The 16,696-nt window shown below is 39.0% G+C and overlaps 1 protein-coding gene across 8 annotated transcripts in view; it reads right to left on the reverse strand.

Moving 5' to 3' along the window:
* Window positions 1-14,887, reverse strand: part of LOC102079249 (LINE-1 retrotransposable element ORF2 protein) — a 34,362-nt gene extending 19,475 nt beyond the window's left edge. For 2 of the 8 annotated variants that reach the window (XM_019353042.2, XM_019353041.2), the window contains exons 1-5: window positions 4,777-5,033; window positions 4,396-4,483; window positions 4,107-4,291; window positions 3,866-4,011; window positions 3,648-3,765 (exon numbers count right to left, since the gene is read on the reverse strand). Coding sequence is in view for 5 of the 8 variants with exons in the window: in XM_025904100.1 (XP_025759885.1) it covers window positions 398-1,795 (1,398 nt within the window). In the remaining 3 variants the exon portion in view is untranslated. The other 6 variants (XM_019353035.1, XM_019353038.1, XM_025904100.1 and 3 more) reach the window with 5 other exon arrangements.
* Between the last annotated feature and the right edge of the window lie 1,809 nt (window positions 14,888-16,696).

Below are 16,696 nucleotides of genomic sequence, written 5' to 3' on the forward strand. Positions count from 1 at the left end.
CTTCTTTTTTCTTTCTTTTTTTTTTTTTAAATGTTTATTTATAAGATTTTAAGTTCAAAGTTACATAACATCACACCAGACAAAGGACATAAGATTAAAAAACAATAACATTTAAGCAGTGAAAAAAAGAAAACAAAAACCAAGCACACAACAACAACAAAAAAAAACCCAAACAGGAAAACAGGAAAGAAAAGAAGAAATGCACCGGTTAGCCAGTACAAATCAAAAGTTCAAAAGAAACACCAGTGTCCAAAGAAGATGATCTTCTGTGTGAGGTTAGACAGGGCAACAGAGAGTTCCCGAAGTCCAAAAGATGTGGGGAACAAGTCCAGGAAGGAATCAGGGTCCGGCAGAAGTGCAGTTTCACACAAACACGTGCAGTCAAATGGGTTAAATTTTATGTTGAATCCCCGTTAATATGATTGAGAAAAGGGCCCCAGATTTCGACAAACTTAAAATGAGTGTCAGCCAGACGATAACGAACCTCTTCAATATACAAACATGCAATCATCTCATGTAGCCAAACCCTAAACAATGGAGGAGATGGTGATTTCCAGGCTCTAAGAATAAGTCTTTTAGCTACAATCATGCCAAACATTAAGGCTTTCTGAAGAGGACGTCTGAGTGCCAATGAGGTTAGGGAGCAGCCTAGCACTGCAAGTACACCATCCGGCTTTAATTTTAAGTCATAAATCCGGTTATATATATTAAATATCTCTGCCCAGAAACTCCCGAGTGTGGGGCAAGACCAAAAAAGGTGACCAAGGGTTCCATCCATTGCTTTGCATCTGTCACACAAAGACGAAATAGACGGAAAAATGCTGCCTTGCTTTGTTTTAGAAAAATGCAAACGATGAAGGACCTTGAACTGTATAAGTTGTAGTCTGGCATTAACAGAGCATTCTTTAATCTTCTTCAACCCACTGGCCCACAAAGCATCCAATATGTCTACTTCCAAGTCCTTAACCCAAGCATCCTTGATGTGGTTAGTAGGTGCTGTAAGTGTAAAAAGTGTAGTAAATTGGCTGATTAGGTGTTTGGAAGTGGGATTTTTAATCAAATAATCATAAAAGTCACTATGAGCAGGGGGCTTATCCAGATGGGCAAAAGAGTGTTTAACAAAATTCCTAATTTGTAAGTATCTAAATAAATGAGCAGAGGGGAACATAAATTTTGATTGCAGCTGGGCAAATGAAGCAAAACAGTTGTTGATGTAGAGGTCCTTAATAGTGTGAAGACCTAATTCAGACCAAAGCTTAAACACAGGGTCCATCAAGCCAGGTGAAAAAGAAAGGTTATCAGTTATGGGAGCAAAAATGGATAGGTCTGGAAGGCACAAAGCACCCCTAACTTGCCTTAAGATCCTAAGAGAATGACCTGAGACAAAATCATTACTTAGAAGTTTGGTAGGTATGTTTGGCTTAGAAAACAGAATAGCATCAAGTGACAAACCAAAAATTGATTTAGCATTGTGCACCTCTATAAAAGGCCAAGAAAGACAGCATCCCTTCTGAACAGCAGGAACAACTGAAACACTGTTCCAAAAAACCCACGTTCTGGCATTGCAAGCCCAATAGTAGTGCCTGAAAACTGAGAGGCCTAATCCGCCCTCAGAGGAGGGTTTCTGCAAGTGTGCCTTTGAAATTCTATGGGGTTTATTTGCCCAGATGAAAGACAAAATGATAGAGTCAATAGTTTTAAAAAAGGATGAAGTGAGAAAGATGGGTATGTTTTGGAAAAGATGAATAAATTTAGGAAGCACTGCCATTTTAATTATATTCATCCATCCATCCATCCATTCGCTTCCGCTTATCCTTTCCAGGGTTGCAGGGGGCGCTGGAGCCTATCCCAGCTGTTTTAATTATATTGACACGTCCAATTTAAGAAAGTGGGAGAAGAGGCCATTTATCTATCTTAGCTTTAATACTATCAATGAGGACCTGAAAGTTCAATTTAAATAGTAGCTTACGATTTCTGGGAATGTTAATACCTAGGTATTTAAAGTGACTGCTGGTGGTTTTAAAAGGTAAGCTAGAGATGAAGCTAAAGTCGAGCCCATCTGCCAGTGGCATAAAAATGGACTTGTCCCAATTAATTGTGAAATCAGAGAGTTGTCCAAATTTGTTAATGAGATGAAGCAGGGGAGGCAAAGAGAGCCTGGCATCAGACAGCGTTAGTGCCACATCATCTGCATATAGAGTTATGGTGGATTTGACAGGACCACAGGATATACCTACAATATCAGAGCTGCTTCTAACTGCAATGGCCAGAGGCTCCATAGCTAAAGCAAAGAGCAGTGGAGATAAACAGCAACCCTGCCTAGTCCCCCGGTGAAGTAGAAACGGATGTGATCTATCAAAATTTGTCAGTACCAATGATCTTGGCCGTGCATAAAGCATACGTACCAAATTTGTAAAATTACTTCCAAAGCCAAATTTCTCAAGAGTAGCAAACAGGTATTTCCACTCAATTTGATCAAAAGCTTGTTGTGCATCTAATGAAATAACAGCTGAATTCGGAGAGTTTGTTCCATACAGTACATTTAACAGACGACGGGTGTTAGAGAAAGCAAATCTGTCTGGGATAAACCCAGTTTGATCTTGTTGAATTAAAGTGCCCCAAAATTTATTAAGACGTGAAGACAAGACTTTTGCAATGATTTTTTGATCACAGTTTAATAAACTAAGTGGGCGATATGAAGTCACATTGGTGGGGTCTCTGTCCTTCTTAGGGAGAAGACAAACGTGGGCATCATATATGCTATCAGGAAAATAGCCCCGTGCAATAGAGCAGTTCACCATTCTGAGTAAAAGTGGAGCGATTATATCAATATGGGCTTTATAAAATTCTATGTTGAACCCATCCGGTCCGCAGGCTTTACCGCTAGGGAAAGAAAGGATAGCAGCTTTGACTTCTGTGATGCTAAAGTCAGCTTCAAGCGCTTGGGTGACAGATTCTGTGAGGGTTGGAATGCTCAGAGAGTTAAGAAAGCTAAAAAGCTCAGAGTCAGTGGCGTTCGATTTAGAAGAGTACAGTTGGCTGAAAAATTCAACGACTCTGTCATTAATCATCTTAGGATCTGTAATTAATTCACCGGTAGAGGAGGCAATTTTGTGTATGGTCCGATGGGCTTGCACATCTTTTAATTGTCTGGCAAGTAATTTATGGGGTTTATCTCCCAACTCAAAGTGTCTTTGTTTCAATTTAATAATATCGCGTCCAACTTGGGTTCCCAAAATATGATTGTATTCAAGTTTTAGTTTTAGAATAGCATTAGATATGTCCTCTGTGTTAGATTGGCAAAGTGCCTCCTCTAATGTTGATAATTCAGACTCAATTTGGGACAGACGATTTAATCTAGTTTTTTTCGAAAATGTTTGAAAGGAGATGATCTTGCCACGCAATACTGCCTTAAATGATTCCCAAAGAGTGGAATCAGAGACCTCACCGTTGTTGTTGTGTTTTAAGAAATCTGAAATAAGAGGAAAAAGTTTTGTCTGACAGAAGGGTAGAATTGAACTTCCAATTGAAAATTCGAGGCTGTAAATTAAAATCAATTTTCATGGTAAGTGGGGCATGGTCAGAAGTCAAGATCTGATGATAAGCAGAGCTGATAATACTAGGTAATAGTCTAGAATCAAAATCACCTCCTTCTTAATGTCAGCAAGACAAAAAGAGATGGTGGTTGACTACTGGAGGAAAAAACTGCGACTAGGTGCATCAAGCAGGTGGGGTCTCTTCTGTTAATCTTCATATAGTTTCACACTGAGGAGAGAAAGATATTCAGTTAAATAGCAAACCTCTTGTACGTCTGCAGAGACGTCTGGCAAAGAAGGTTTGAGTGAATAACTCATGGCCGTCTTACCTGTTTTCTCGTTCAGTGTTTTCAGTTCTATTCCTGTTTCTTTTTCTTCATTCTTGGTAAAAAAAACGAACCAAAATGCACAAGAAAGTCCACATTCCTCTGATATTCAAATATACCTTCCTTAGACGTACAATTATTTTTTTCGCCTTTGCAAAAAGAAAAACAATTTAAAAATGAGTGTAAAAATATTATTTTCTATCTAAATCATGATAAGATTTTCATTGTTCTCTGTTATTCTCACCTCGTTTTAGACATCCAATCTTCTTTCTAAAGAGACACAAAGCTATAAGTATCACAATTAATAAAATCAGTAACAAGCAGCCAGTGATGATCCAAGAAAGAACCACATTCTCATCTTGTTCGTCACACTGAGCATCAGTTGTAGCATTTCCTGGTCTTATCAGCTTAAGGTTTAGTGATACACATCTGGAAGGACAGAGAGATTTTACAGGAAAATGTACAGATGTGCCACACTCACTGCTGCTGGAAGAAATCAGACGTGTCTGTATCTGCTGTAAAGCTTCACTTACGGTCTGTGTGGCCGACAAAACTTTAAAGTTCCATCTGAAAATGTCCCATAGCTGCACTCAGAGCACTCAGTGTCTCTGAAGGCTGTTCCTACATCAATACGAATATACACCATTTTCAGCATGTACATCATGATGGATCAGTGAGTGACTGTGACATCAGAGTAATTATATGTGTCTAATGACAACCAGTTTAAAATACATCTAAAAACATTTCCTTGTTTTAGTTTCTAAATATGATCTTTCTGAGTTCATTCATGTGGTGGAATGATGGAGAGCAGCTTTACTACAAAGTTAATAACACCATATTGAGAAACCACTGCAAGTATGCAACAGAAATATTATTCCATCCAGTTTATTTACACGTAAGCACAAGAATACAACCTGCTTGGCTGATGTATTCCCCTGGGTTACAGCGTTTGTGTTCATGTGTCATCTGACATTGAACACCTGCATAGCGAACACAGTAGAATCCATCCCGTGGTTCACAAATTGTATCTGATGTTGTTGTGCATGCCCTCTTTTTCTTCAGATCCTGATCGATCTATCGATCTATCGATCTATCTATCTATCTATCTATCTTAATTCTTATACAGCAGTAACAGCTTCACTAGTTTCATAAATAAGAAATATGAATAAAAACCTACGTGGGTCACAGATTGAGCAGTGAGTGCATTGTTTGAGTCCACTGGGCTTATCCATGTGGGTTCCACCCTCGCAGGCCACACAGGAAGTGTTAGCAGTCTCTTTGCAGTCTGTCTTGACTCGATTTCCTGTTAAAATGAAAAAACAGCAAATACATGTTTCTTTTACTGATCTAAAACGTAGAACCTTTAAGGTTGTAAAGTTGAAATTGGATAAATGAACAGATAGTAAAAAGCAGGACTTCATATTTATTAACCAAAGTGAAATCAGCCTCTAACATTCAGCTGGATCTTACCTGCAGGACACTTTGGACAGCAAAGGTCTTGTACTTGATACATTTCTGAAGGACAGGAGAGAGTGAGGACACTGAAGACTGTCATCATGATTAACTGAAAACAAAGAAGAACAAAGAATACATTTAAAAGTAGAAACACGCTTCAAACTGAGAATGGCTCAACTAACAGAGAGCAGCAGGAGGTGGAAAAGAAGAAAGAAATGAAATGAAATGCACAACAACATGAAAATGAGAGCTGATGATTGAAGAAGGAAGACAGTGATGACAGCATCAATTTAAAGTAAAAGTAGCATGTAATTCACACAGTGATGCCGACGTGAGTCAGAAAATGTTGAGGGAGTTACAAAATAGTTACATAGATGGAAAAAAAATTAGTTTTATTTTTTTTAAAAAGCTTCTTGTAAGTTTGTATGATAAATATTTTACCAGCAACACTGCAGCTGTCAAAGAATTTCCTCCTGAAGTCATTTTTATACGGCAGAGTGAAAACTTTCCTGAACTGAAGACCGTCGCACTGAGATTTGCAATGCGATGAGATGTATGATCTAAAACAGAGCGGAAGATCTGAAAAAAAAAAAAATATGTAAGTGAGCAGCAGGAAACCTGGTTCCTGTGGATAAGAAGTTAAATGTTTATGATTCAGGATAAAAAATTGATTTGTTTTTTGTTTTTTGTTTGATTGTTTTTTTTTAATTAGGTTTTTATAATGAAAGAAAAAATATTGAAAGGAATAACCTGGTGGTTTGCGTTACAGTGCTTAACAAATATATTAGAACAGAGATATTTTAGAGATCTGTCAAAAAAAAAACCCAGTGTAAAACTAGAACTTATATTCTTTATTATCAAACAAATAACAAACTAAATTCATGATTTTACACCCACATTTGAGCTGACATGCTTTACTTCACTGATATTATTCATAAATATTATTCAACCACTAAAACCAGTTATTCTGTAAGTAAACAACAATAATTTGCATTCTAACCTAAAAAAATACTACTTTGTTTTGTAAAACAGTATACTTGAAAATTCATGGAAAACAACAATATGTAGATTTCAGCATTAAAATGTGACTTCTGCTTAAAGAGCTTGCACATACTGATGTAGTAACCATAAGAGAAAATTAAAATAATTATCATTAGTGTTAATTTAGGGCAGATGTGGCACAAACGTTATAGCATAAAGCACACGAGGAAATAAAATAAAATGTTAAGATTTTTTAAATGTAGATCAAGGCTTGAAAATATGTATTTCCCTCACAGGCTTCATGCTATTGTAAAGATATAACAACATTTAAAATGAACTTTTTCTTGAGGAAGTCAAAACGTAGTTAATTCACAATCAGTTCAGAGTTTGTTAAACGTGCCGTCTGGAACATGGCCCTGGTGTTTGTCTTGTATATATGCAGAGTTCATATAGAAACTAGAAAAATTTGAATTTCCTGCGAAAATGCTGTGTGGATGCCTTAATGCTGAAGCTGTCTGCTCAAAAACTGAAAAAGATGAAAAGTTGCAAAAAGTTGTATGGTGGTGAAAAAAAAAAAATTGCCCTGAGCAGGATTCAAACCTGGCCCTCCAGGTTTCAAGGCAGCCACTCATCTCACTGAGCTAAACTCACTCTGACAAAGAAGAGGTGGAGAGACGGACAATTCTGCTGAAATGAGCAGACGCTGCTGAGAATTGTGCTGATAAAAGGAGAAAAGGCTGAAAATTTTGCAGAAAAGAGGTGAATCAGCAGAATTTCTGCTGAAAAGAGGTAAAGAAGCAGAAAGTTGCGCTGAAAAGACATGAATCAGAAGAATTTTTTGCTCAAAAGTGTTTTTTCTGAAAACAGCTGAGATTTGTGCTAATAAGAGGTGAAAAGGCTGAAAATTTTGCAGAAGAGGTGAATAAGCAGAATTTGGCCTTAAAAGAGGTGAAAATTCTGCTGAAAAGAGTTCAATCGGCAGAATTTCTGCTGAAAAGAGTTCTGCAGAACTCTTTTCAGAATTCTGCTGAAAAGAGGTTTTTGCTGAAAACAGCAGAAAACTGCTGGGATTTGTGCTGAAAAGTGGTGAAAAAACTGAAAATTTTGCTGAAAAGGGGTGAAAAAGCTGAAATTGAGTTAAAAAAAGTTTAACTGTTAACTGAAAGAAATGTTGCCATAAGCGGGATTTGAACCCCGGCCTCCCAGTCTGAGAACGGGTGCTCATCTCACTGAGCTAAAACACAGGTCATCCCGGCAAGGAAAATCAGTGAGGCCACTGATAATATGGCAGAAATGGGCAAAAAATATTGCAAAAAAAATTCAATATCTCAAAAAGTATAGAAGTTATGAGCACCAAAAGTCATAGTAAACATTAGCAGAAAGAGCAGAATTTTTTAAAGTTTGAACTGAGAAAATCGGCTGAAAACTGAGGGAGTAGTTAAGCGGCAAAAAGTGTACGGAAACCCCAAGAATAATAAAGAATAAAGAGAAACAGGAAAACAATAGTGTGGAAGCCCTTTTAGGGCATCCACACAATTATAGATGGCTGCCATGCCTTTGAATTATGCTACATATCAGCCTAAGTCCCAAACACCAAAGAATTTCACACAGTACCACTCCAATGAAAAATGTGTGACAATTTTTTCACTTAATTATCAATAAAGGTCATTAAAACAGTAAAAACTGTCATATATTATTCTGATTTTTTCTGGATTGTTAAATAAGATCGAGTTTGTGGAGACAAATGATCAAACTGAAGCATGTGAGGGCAGCTTTGGGCCTTGCCTGCTTTGAAGCTGCTTCAGCCTTTGTCTAACTTTCCTTTAGTCATCAACAACGATTATTAAACCTAATAACTGTAACGATTCTAACGTCAAAGTTTTTGAGTAACCGGCTGGATTTAGATAACACGTAAGTATTGTTTCTTGTTACAAACCGCTGCTTCATTTACTTCTCTACAAAGCTCCTTTCTTCACTAATGTCTGCAGCTGCATTAGCAACAGTTTAATAACTGCGTCGATGCTGCGAACACCTTCTGTATCAGATCCTATAAACAAACATTGTGCAGAACTGATTTAAGGGTCTTACCCTCAGATGAAGTCTGTAGGTTTTCCATCGCAGTAAATCTTTGCTGTTCATGAAGATTAAACGATTAAAACGAAAAGCAGCTTCTCGGTGAAAGTGAAGGTAAAGAAAAAAATGTGACGGAGTGTAAAGAGGAAGTCTGGGTGTATGGAAGTGAAGATAACGCCTACCACAGCATATCTGTGTTAGTTAGGCCACAGGTGGCTGTCATTGAGTGTTTTGAGTTATGATTCGGAGTGGACAACTTAAAACCTGACAAAAGTCTCTTTAGAGCTCTTTAGGGCAACAGAGGAAACACAGAACACAGAGCTTTGAATCCAAACTGGCACCTTTCCCGTACAAATTTTGGGACTCTTTAAGAGATGAAAACATTTAGTGTAGGTGAAGAAACGCTGAGGTCTTCTGAGAGGACACAGGGTCTGGTGAGATTCTGGGGAAATTCCATTATCTTTTCTTTCGGTTTCACTTTGTGCTCAGTTTAAACACAGCACGAAGCACAGCGAACTTACTGTTCATTAATTTTTGTAGCAAGACAGTATATGCAAACACTTTGCGATACGCTGTTTGACAACACAGCCACAAAGTTACCTCTCAAATGTGCTTGTCTCCTGAATGCAAAAATCCCCTCTTTCTCTCTTCAGCACATACAGGGGACAATAGTTGCTCATTGCAGGATTACAGATTTTAGGTACAGACAGCAAACCTTTTACAGTGAGCAAAGCGGGTTTCAGTGAGTCAAAGTGCATTTGTGTGTCTAATAGTGTGTGTCTAAAACACAGAAGCAACAGACTCACTGATTTCAGCTGTCTTTTATATAATAACAAGTCCCTTAAACAGCTGTGACCTCAGCTGGATGGTTACAGAAATGCAATAAACTGGGGATGATAATGGGGTTGCCTAGCAGTAGCAGCACTCTTTGTGCTGTTTTGGTGGGTTGCGTCTCCATCTCCATCCCCCTCACCCTTCAAGTGGGTTCATGTAGCAGGGTCTACCAGGCATTAGACCTCCACGCCATCAGCAGTAAGATGTGGGAAACTTTTCCCACTGGACAGCAAATTATTTGCTAAGGCAGCTATCCAGCCATCAGGTTGAGCCTTCAGGTCTTTGGAAACTGCTGATCCCAGTGCTGCACTCTTAACATGCCATTAATGAAAATATTTGCACCAACCTGTCTTCATAGCCCGAGAAAAGAAGACCAAACCAAAGCTGACAATAAACGGCTGATCCAAACAATACAATTCCACAAATAGTCCACATTAACGCTCCTTAATGACAATTTAAACTCACATCAACTCCAGTCTTTAAAGTTTAAACTCACAACAAGTAAATATCCTCCAGGCACAGACCTCGTCGTCTAAGTGGCACCATGCTTTTGGCCTCTCCATGTGATCAAAAATCACAGAATTAAAATAAATAAATTCATGATACTGCCAGAATCAAACAATTAAATTCACACAGAGGCACAGCTCGGCACCTGAGCTGCTGCTGTGACCAAACTAGCATCTCTAAATTTTTAAATCCTCAGTAAATAAAAAAAAAAAAATAGAAGCTTGAAAAAACATATGCTGCAACTTGGCACACATGTGCTGGGGACACATGCACACATTCAACCATATGCGTGCACTCTCAAAAACTTTACTATTACTATAGGGAGCTATGTGACCTTAGCTCTGCATTCAATACCATGCCTGATATCCTAATCAGCTTGCTATGAGACTTTGGCTTCCCCATCTTCATCTGCACCTGGATCAAAGACTTCCTCACTGACCACCCACAGAGAGTCAAAATAGGGCCCCTCACCTCTCTTCCTCCATTACACTAAACGCTGGTACACCTCAAGACTGTGTGCTGACTCCAGTCCTCTACTCCCTCTATGCTTACAGCTGCATACTAGTCCACACATCCAACACCATGATTAAATTTGTTGACTGTTGTTGCGTTCATCACAGGAGGAGATGAGTCAGCATACAGGGATGAATGCTCAGTGAATAATCAGACACTGAAGACCACAAAGATAAATGAATTGGTACGTGACACCCATCCGACCCCTCGGTGCATAAATGGTTTAGATATTCAAGTTCCTCTGTTTTATGTTGCTGTTTTAGTAGTAATTTAATTTCATTCATTTAGCACAATTCAAAACACTTAAATCTTACCTGCACTGGCTACTGTCCAGTGACCTTGTGGTATAGTGTCCTGCACTTGTATTCTATAAAACTGCACTGGGCTACTTATTAGCTGAATGCTAAGATTTTGGATGTACCAACTTTGGATGTACTATTTTAGGATGACTATATCTTTTCAGACAGCCATGTATTGCTTTACAACATGCATTAAACCCCAAACCAAGAAGTGAGACCACGTCTGATAACAGTGACCTTAACAGCTGACACTGCAGCAATAGACCCATTGTAAAGATAGGTGTAACACACACACACACACACACACACACACACACACACACACACACACACATACAGAGATTTCTTGATTTATTAAAGAGAATTTGTTTCACTCCCACTAAAATTGAATATTTGTTAAAATGCTCACTGAAGTCTTGAATCTGGCACCGGAGCTTCTGCTGCGTTTAGGTCTCATTGTTATGAGACATAAATTTTTCATTGTCTCTTGAAGGACATTTCTCCTGCCATACACTGTGGATACATTATTACAGATGACCTGCCTGCCTTTTCATGCCTCCATGATTTTATTCATAGTATAATGAATGAAGGGCAGGAACATGTCTTCTCTGTAGCTGCTGCGAGGAGGTCACTCAGTGGGTCCTGATGATTGAAACTCTATGCTTCATTTAACTTAAGTATTTAAATGCAAGTGCAGATACGCTATGGCGAAAATGTTATGAGAGACACTTACAGACCCTGGAGTGTATAACCGCACTATGCTTGACCAAGGACTCCCACCATTAAGATGAATCAGTTACAATTCCATACTGGAAGGCTGGAGTTAATATGGAGAAAGAGCTTGTTACTGACATTATCCATCGGACTGGAGCCCAGCTACCATAGCTACACCTTGAACAGATCACCAGCCTGTCACAGGGCTAACACATAGAGACAGGACACCATTCGCACTCATGTTCACACCTATGTGCAGTTTAGAATTACCAGTTAACTTAACCCCACTAAATGCATGTCTTTAGATAAATATATTATATATATTAACACTTTATAAGATATTATACACACTGTTATACAATCCAAATTGGTTCCTTCATCATATACATGACTTTGGGGATGATGCTACTCAAATTGGAAGGTCTTGGATATCCATTGTGGCTAAAAAGGCTAACTCCTTTGTGTAAGAACAAAACTAAAAGATGATCTTGACAAGGCATGAAAAAAGGCTCACTGAATTTTTCTGAGACGGCTCCCACCTTTCCCAGTTCATCCGTCACAAAGCAGCACTGTTAAAAATGGGAAAACTGGGAATACTGCACTTTGAGACCAGACATTTAGAGGCATGACGCGTCCTAGTTTTGGAAATGTCTTTTAATCAGGTCGCGCACTGTAGTCTGACACTGTGACTACAAGCGGGGATGCTTCAGTCGACGGCTATCGACATTCAAAGACAGCAAGCTCAGGAAATCTCTCATCAGGGACTCAATTAGAGAAGTGCAGGGATACTAGCATTGACCCACCGTGCAGAAGTGCTGCTGCTGTTTTTAAAGCAGCTGTGTGTGTGTGTGTTTGTGTGTGTTTGTGTGAGGGTGGGGGTGCATTTCCAAAGGGATGCTGAGTGAGCAAGTGAGCGATTAAGAGAGAGGCAGGCAATCTGAGAGTCTTTCTCCTGGGCAACACTCTTTTTTTTAAACCACTGCTGCATCTAGATGAACGTTTATAGAAGAACAGCTGAGCATTATGAGAAGGGAAACGGGCATTAGAGACTAAACACAGACTAAGAAATTAAACATTACAGCCAAATTAAACATATTGTGTACCTATAAACATACTGCACTGTTTTTCACTAAATTTTAATTTTACTTAATTAATGCCAATAAATACCAGTCAGTCCATGGCTTTATTGTGCTATTTCAGCAAAAAAAGATATTTTGCATTTTCAGTTCATGACATCATCAGGCTTTGTGATCCATCCACTGGTGTGGTGTTTTGAAATAAAGTTATTATGTGATATATTGCTCTGCTACACATATTATATCCTGTTAGATGGTGATCACAATCTCATTGGTAGTGACCTTGGAGACCTGGTGCTGCTGGTTGACTCACAGATTAGGAGGGTGTGGTTGGAGCCTTCCCATCACCACCCTGCTAACATCAGCAATATGACCAATGCTATGGCATGCAGATATATTCACATATTTTCGTGGTGTCATTGTTTTCTGAGGATGTAACACAGCACGATCATCCTTGAAGCTAAACACGATGACACCATTTGTGGGATTTGTCAGCATGGACAGAGTATATATCCTACAGTTAAAATATACACTCACTATCATATAAGCAAGCATTTAGATATGTAGACATGGGCAAGACGGCCTGCTGAAGTTCAAACAAAGGTGATTTAATGACATGGTTATCGGTGCTGGCTGGTGTTGGCTGTTCTGAGTATTTCAGAAACTGCTGATCTATTGGAATATTTCCACACAACCATCTCCAGGGTTTACGGGGAATGGTTCAAAAAAAGAGAAAATATCCAGTGAGCAGCAGTTCTCTGAGTGAAAATGCCATGTTAATGCCAGAGGTCGAGGAGAATGGCCAGATTGTTTCAAGCTGCTAGGAAGGAAACAGTAAATCAAACAACCACTTTTTAGAACCAAAACACAGAAGACTTTAAAAACGTTACCTGGTCCGATGAGTTTTGATTTTCTGCTGCAACATTCGGATGGTACGGTCAGAATTTGTCATAAAACAACATAAAAGCATGAATTCATCCTGCCTTGTATCAGCTGTTCGGACAGGTGGTGTAATGGTGTAGGAGATGTTTTCTTGGCACACTTTGGACTTCTTAGCACAGATGCTACAGCCTACCCGAGTATTGTTGCTGACTGCAGTGCATCCATCTTCTGATGGCTGCTTCCAGGCACCAGAAATCAATCAAGAAGAGCACCAGACAAATCTGTCAATATAGGCCATTTGGCGGGAATGCCACAAAGAATTAAGACAGTTATGAAAACAAAAGGGTTCATCCCAGTACCAGCAAGGTGCACCTAATGTCTGGTGAGTGTAAATTTCCATCTTACCTGTGTACCTCTCCCTGTTAGCTGCATTTCCAAAGACTTCTTTTAAATGTGCTCTTTGACCATTAAATAATTTGCAGAGAAAGTTAAAACCGTAGAAACACTTTAATTGAAGGTAAAAATGATTAAAATGATTTTTCTTTTAACTTGGAAGACAACAGTGGTTTTTTGTGTGGATATTATGTGTGCTGTATATGTGCTTTTTAACTTCATTTAAGCTTCAAGTCATCAAACCTCTCGTGGTTAAGTGTTGAGCTTGAATAAATTATGCCTTTAATATTTTAAAAATCCCAGCAATGCCATTCAGAGACTGCAAAGTCTACTATATTAAAGCTATGAATATGTCATTTAACTCTTAAAGTCTAGTGAGATTACATATAAGGAGAAAGCAGTTGTTCTGTGGAAGGGATTACATACTGAGTCATCAGCACTAGTGATTTCAGAAACTGTGTAGCGTGATCACAACACGTGTTACAGCTGACAGCGCTGATTGCCGTCACACACGTCAATGCTGAAGGTTCAAATCTCTGCCCATAAATCATATTTTGCCACTTTGGTAAAAACATCACACTGGATGTTCTCTGAAAGGCTCTACAAGTCGTCAGAGGCAGTCTGCCCATTAGCCACCGAGAGGAGAGGGGAACGCATGTCACTGATAATCTTTCCTATTACAAGATGATGATTTCTGACAAGTAAAGTACAGAACGCCTTTCATCTTTTCAATTGGTTCCACTCTTGTAAAAGTCTATTTAAACATAATGGAAGATTGAAGATAAAGCAATAATCTTTTTATGTGTGTGTGTTTTTTTTAACATAGTTAAAGTGCATGGCCCTGGAGTTGCATTTCTGACATTTCACAGTAACTATCCTCAGTGTGACTCTCAGCTCTTGGTTTCCTGTTTGGAGTTTCTTCCTTTGTCTGTGTGCAAGTGTCCTCTGAACTATAACTATAAATTGACTATATGTCTGAGTTTTTTTCTGAAAATCTCTCAGCGAATGCCTTATCAGCCTCCACCAGCCTCTAAATCTGAACACGAATAAGCCGACGAAGGACAGATGTAAAGCATATCATTGCATTGAAAAACAAGAAGAATGTGACTAGAAGTTTGAAAGCTGCTCTCCTGCAATTTGTTGCTGACCGCTGCTGCTTCTAGGGCTTCTCAGTAATACCCATCATTTCATCTCACCTGACAAAAAGAAAAACCCAGCTCTTCAAAATGCTTCTTTTCATTTTCAGGATCAGAAGAAGTTGCAGTGAATGCAGGGCTTTCTTCCCGAGTGATTCAGACTTCAGACAACTCGCATGAATAGCACATTAGCTGTATGCAATTTATTCAGTTTCAAAAGGTTCATAGAACGCCGAACCTTTGCGAGTGCACCAGAATATGTTTTTAAACACCTACAGTCTGCAAAAATAGTTCTGGGTCAGTGTTCTGGAAATGAACATCATCACCAACCAGAAGAATGGCAGCCCTGCTGATATTTCGCACCTTCAAGTCTCCTCAAATAGCACAAGTATTATAAATACTGGGGGCTTTTAAATTGGATTGAAAATCTGATAGATGCAGCATAATTGAGTTTTTCATGATTTCAGCAGTTCAGCCTTAGTTTCAGTTTGGACTCATTTGTAGCATACAAATAGCAAAATGCAATTATGTGTACTGGGAAAGCGGTGTGCAGGGTATACAGGGACTAAATGAAACCCGAGAACCATAATGGAAAAGGGGCTTGAAGCAACCTCGCAAGTGTTTTGCATGTTTAAGGAGATGCACTTAAGAGCAGAGATATTTATACTGAAAACAATCCATTAAAAGTAAGTGAGATGACCCAGAAGCAAATATATGAAATGAATTTAAATATGCACCATTTTATATCTAAAGAATATTAAAAAAAAAAAAATCCTATGCATCTGGTTGTTTTTTTCCCCCTTGTGTTATATCAAAGCTAGGTCTGCGCATCTGTGAATTCAAAGAGACAAGGTGTGAAGAGAACGGAGATGAGCAGAATCACGGTGAACTCTCTGCAACCTCCCAGCTCCTTGGAAGTCGTTTCTATACAGCCGCTCCCACCCATTGATATCAGCGCTTCACGGCTTAAATAATTCAGCAGAAAATCACGACGCTACCTGATTCTCTGCAGATACTGTACTCCTGTATTTAATTACGAGGAGGGGCAAAGCAGGATGGTGAAAAAGCAGATCCAGCACAGTACAGTGGAGGTTAATTAAAAAATTACGGAAGGCTAAAGAGGAAGCAGAAAGTTGAGTTTGTGAAGATGCAAATATCAAAGCAAACAGGGATATATATTGATATGGCAGGTTTACATTATGGCACCGCTTCCCTGCAAAGACATGCAAGAACAGAAAACAGCTTGACATTAAGCACCAGCATCATTTAAATATCTTTTCTATCTGATGCGCTTTCAAGCTAATGGCGTGGTTTAATGTAAATCATGTTGGAAAATGCTCAAAGGCACCAGAGGCAGAGCTCCTGAGAAATGCTTCACACTATGATCTGCTTTCAGGTTTTGCTTCTAATGGATAAAATTAGCATCCATTTTTTAAAAATTGTTGTTTTCATCCAAATCAGGAATTGTGCAATAAAGCACAGCGTCTTCACTATGTAGTATCTCGTTGTCTTGTGTCTTTCCTTGTGGGGGGGGGATGTTCCCTTCCCAACCTCCATCACCCCCTGCTATGAAGATGTTTTTAACAATGTTTCTCCCCTCCTACAACATGCTTTAGCATTGCCCCCTGAGATAAAAACTGATCTTTCATGGACATGAAACAAGACCTGGGAAGAAATATCAAAGAGCACATCAGAATCCGAGAGCCGGGAGACGGAGGAAATTACCGGCTTTGTGAGCCGAATGTGAGCCTGAATATGGGCCTAATGGACTGTAAGTGACACCACTGCTTTGTAGCAGAAACGCGTTTCCGTGAATACAGACACTGGCTGAAGCAATTAAACAAACTAGCTGGCGACTTCCTTTAAAAGAGATTTCTTCTATTGTTCAGCCACATGCCCCCATTTTATGCAATCTGGCAAACTATGCTGCAAAAAATACCCTTCCTGCAATCAACAAAAATCACATTGAAA

Source organism: Oreochromis niloticus, linkage group LG16 (genome assembly GCF_001858045.2).
Source record: "Oreochromis niloticus isolate F11D_XX linkage group LG16, O_niloticus_UMD_NMBU, whole genome shotgun sequence".
Taxonomy (NCBI): Eukaryota; Metazoa; Chordata; class Actinopteri; order Cichliformes; family Cichlidae; genus Oreochromis; species Oreochromis niloticus.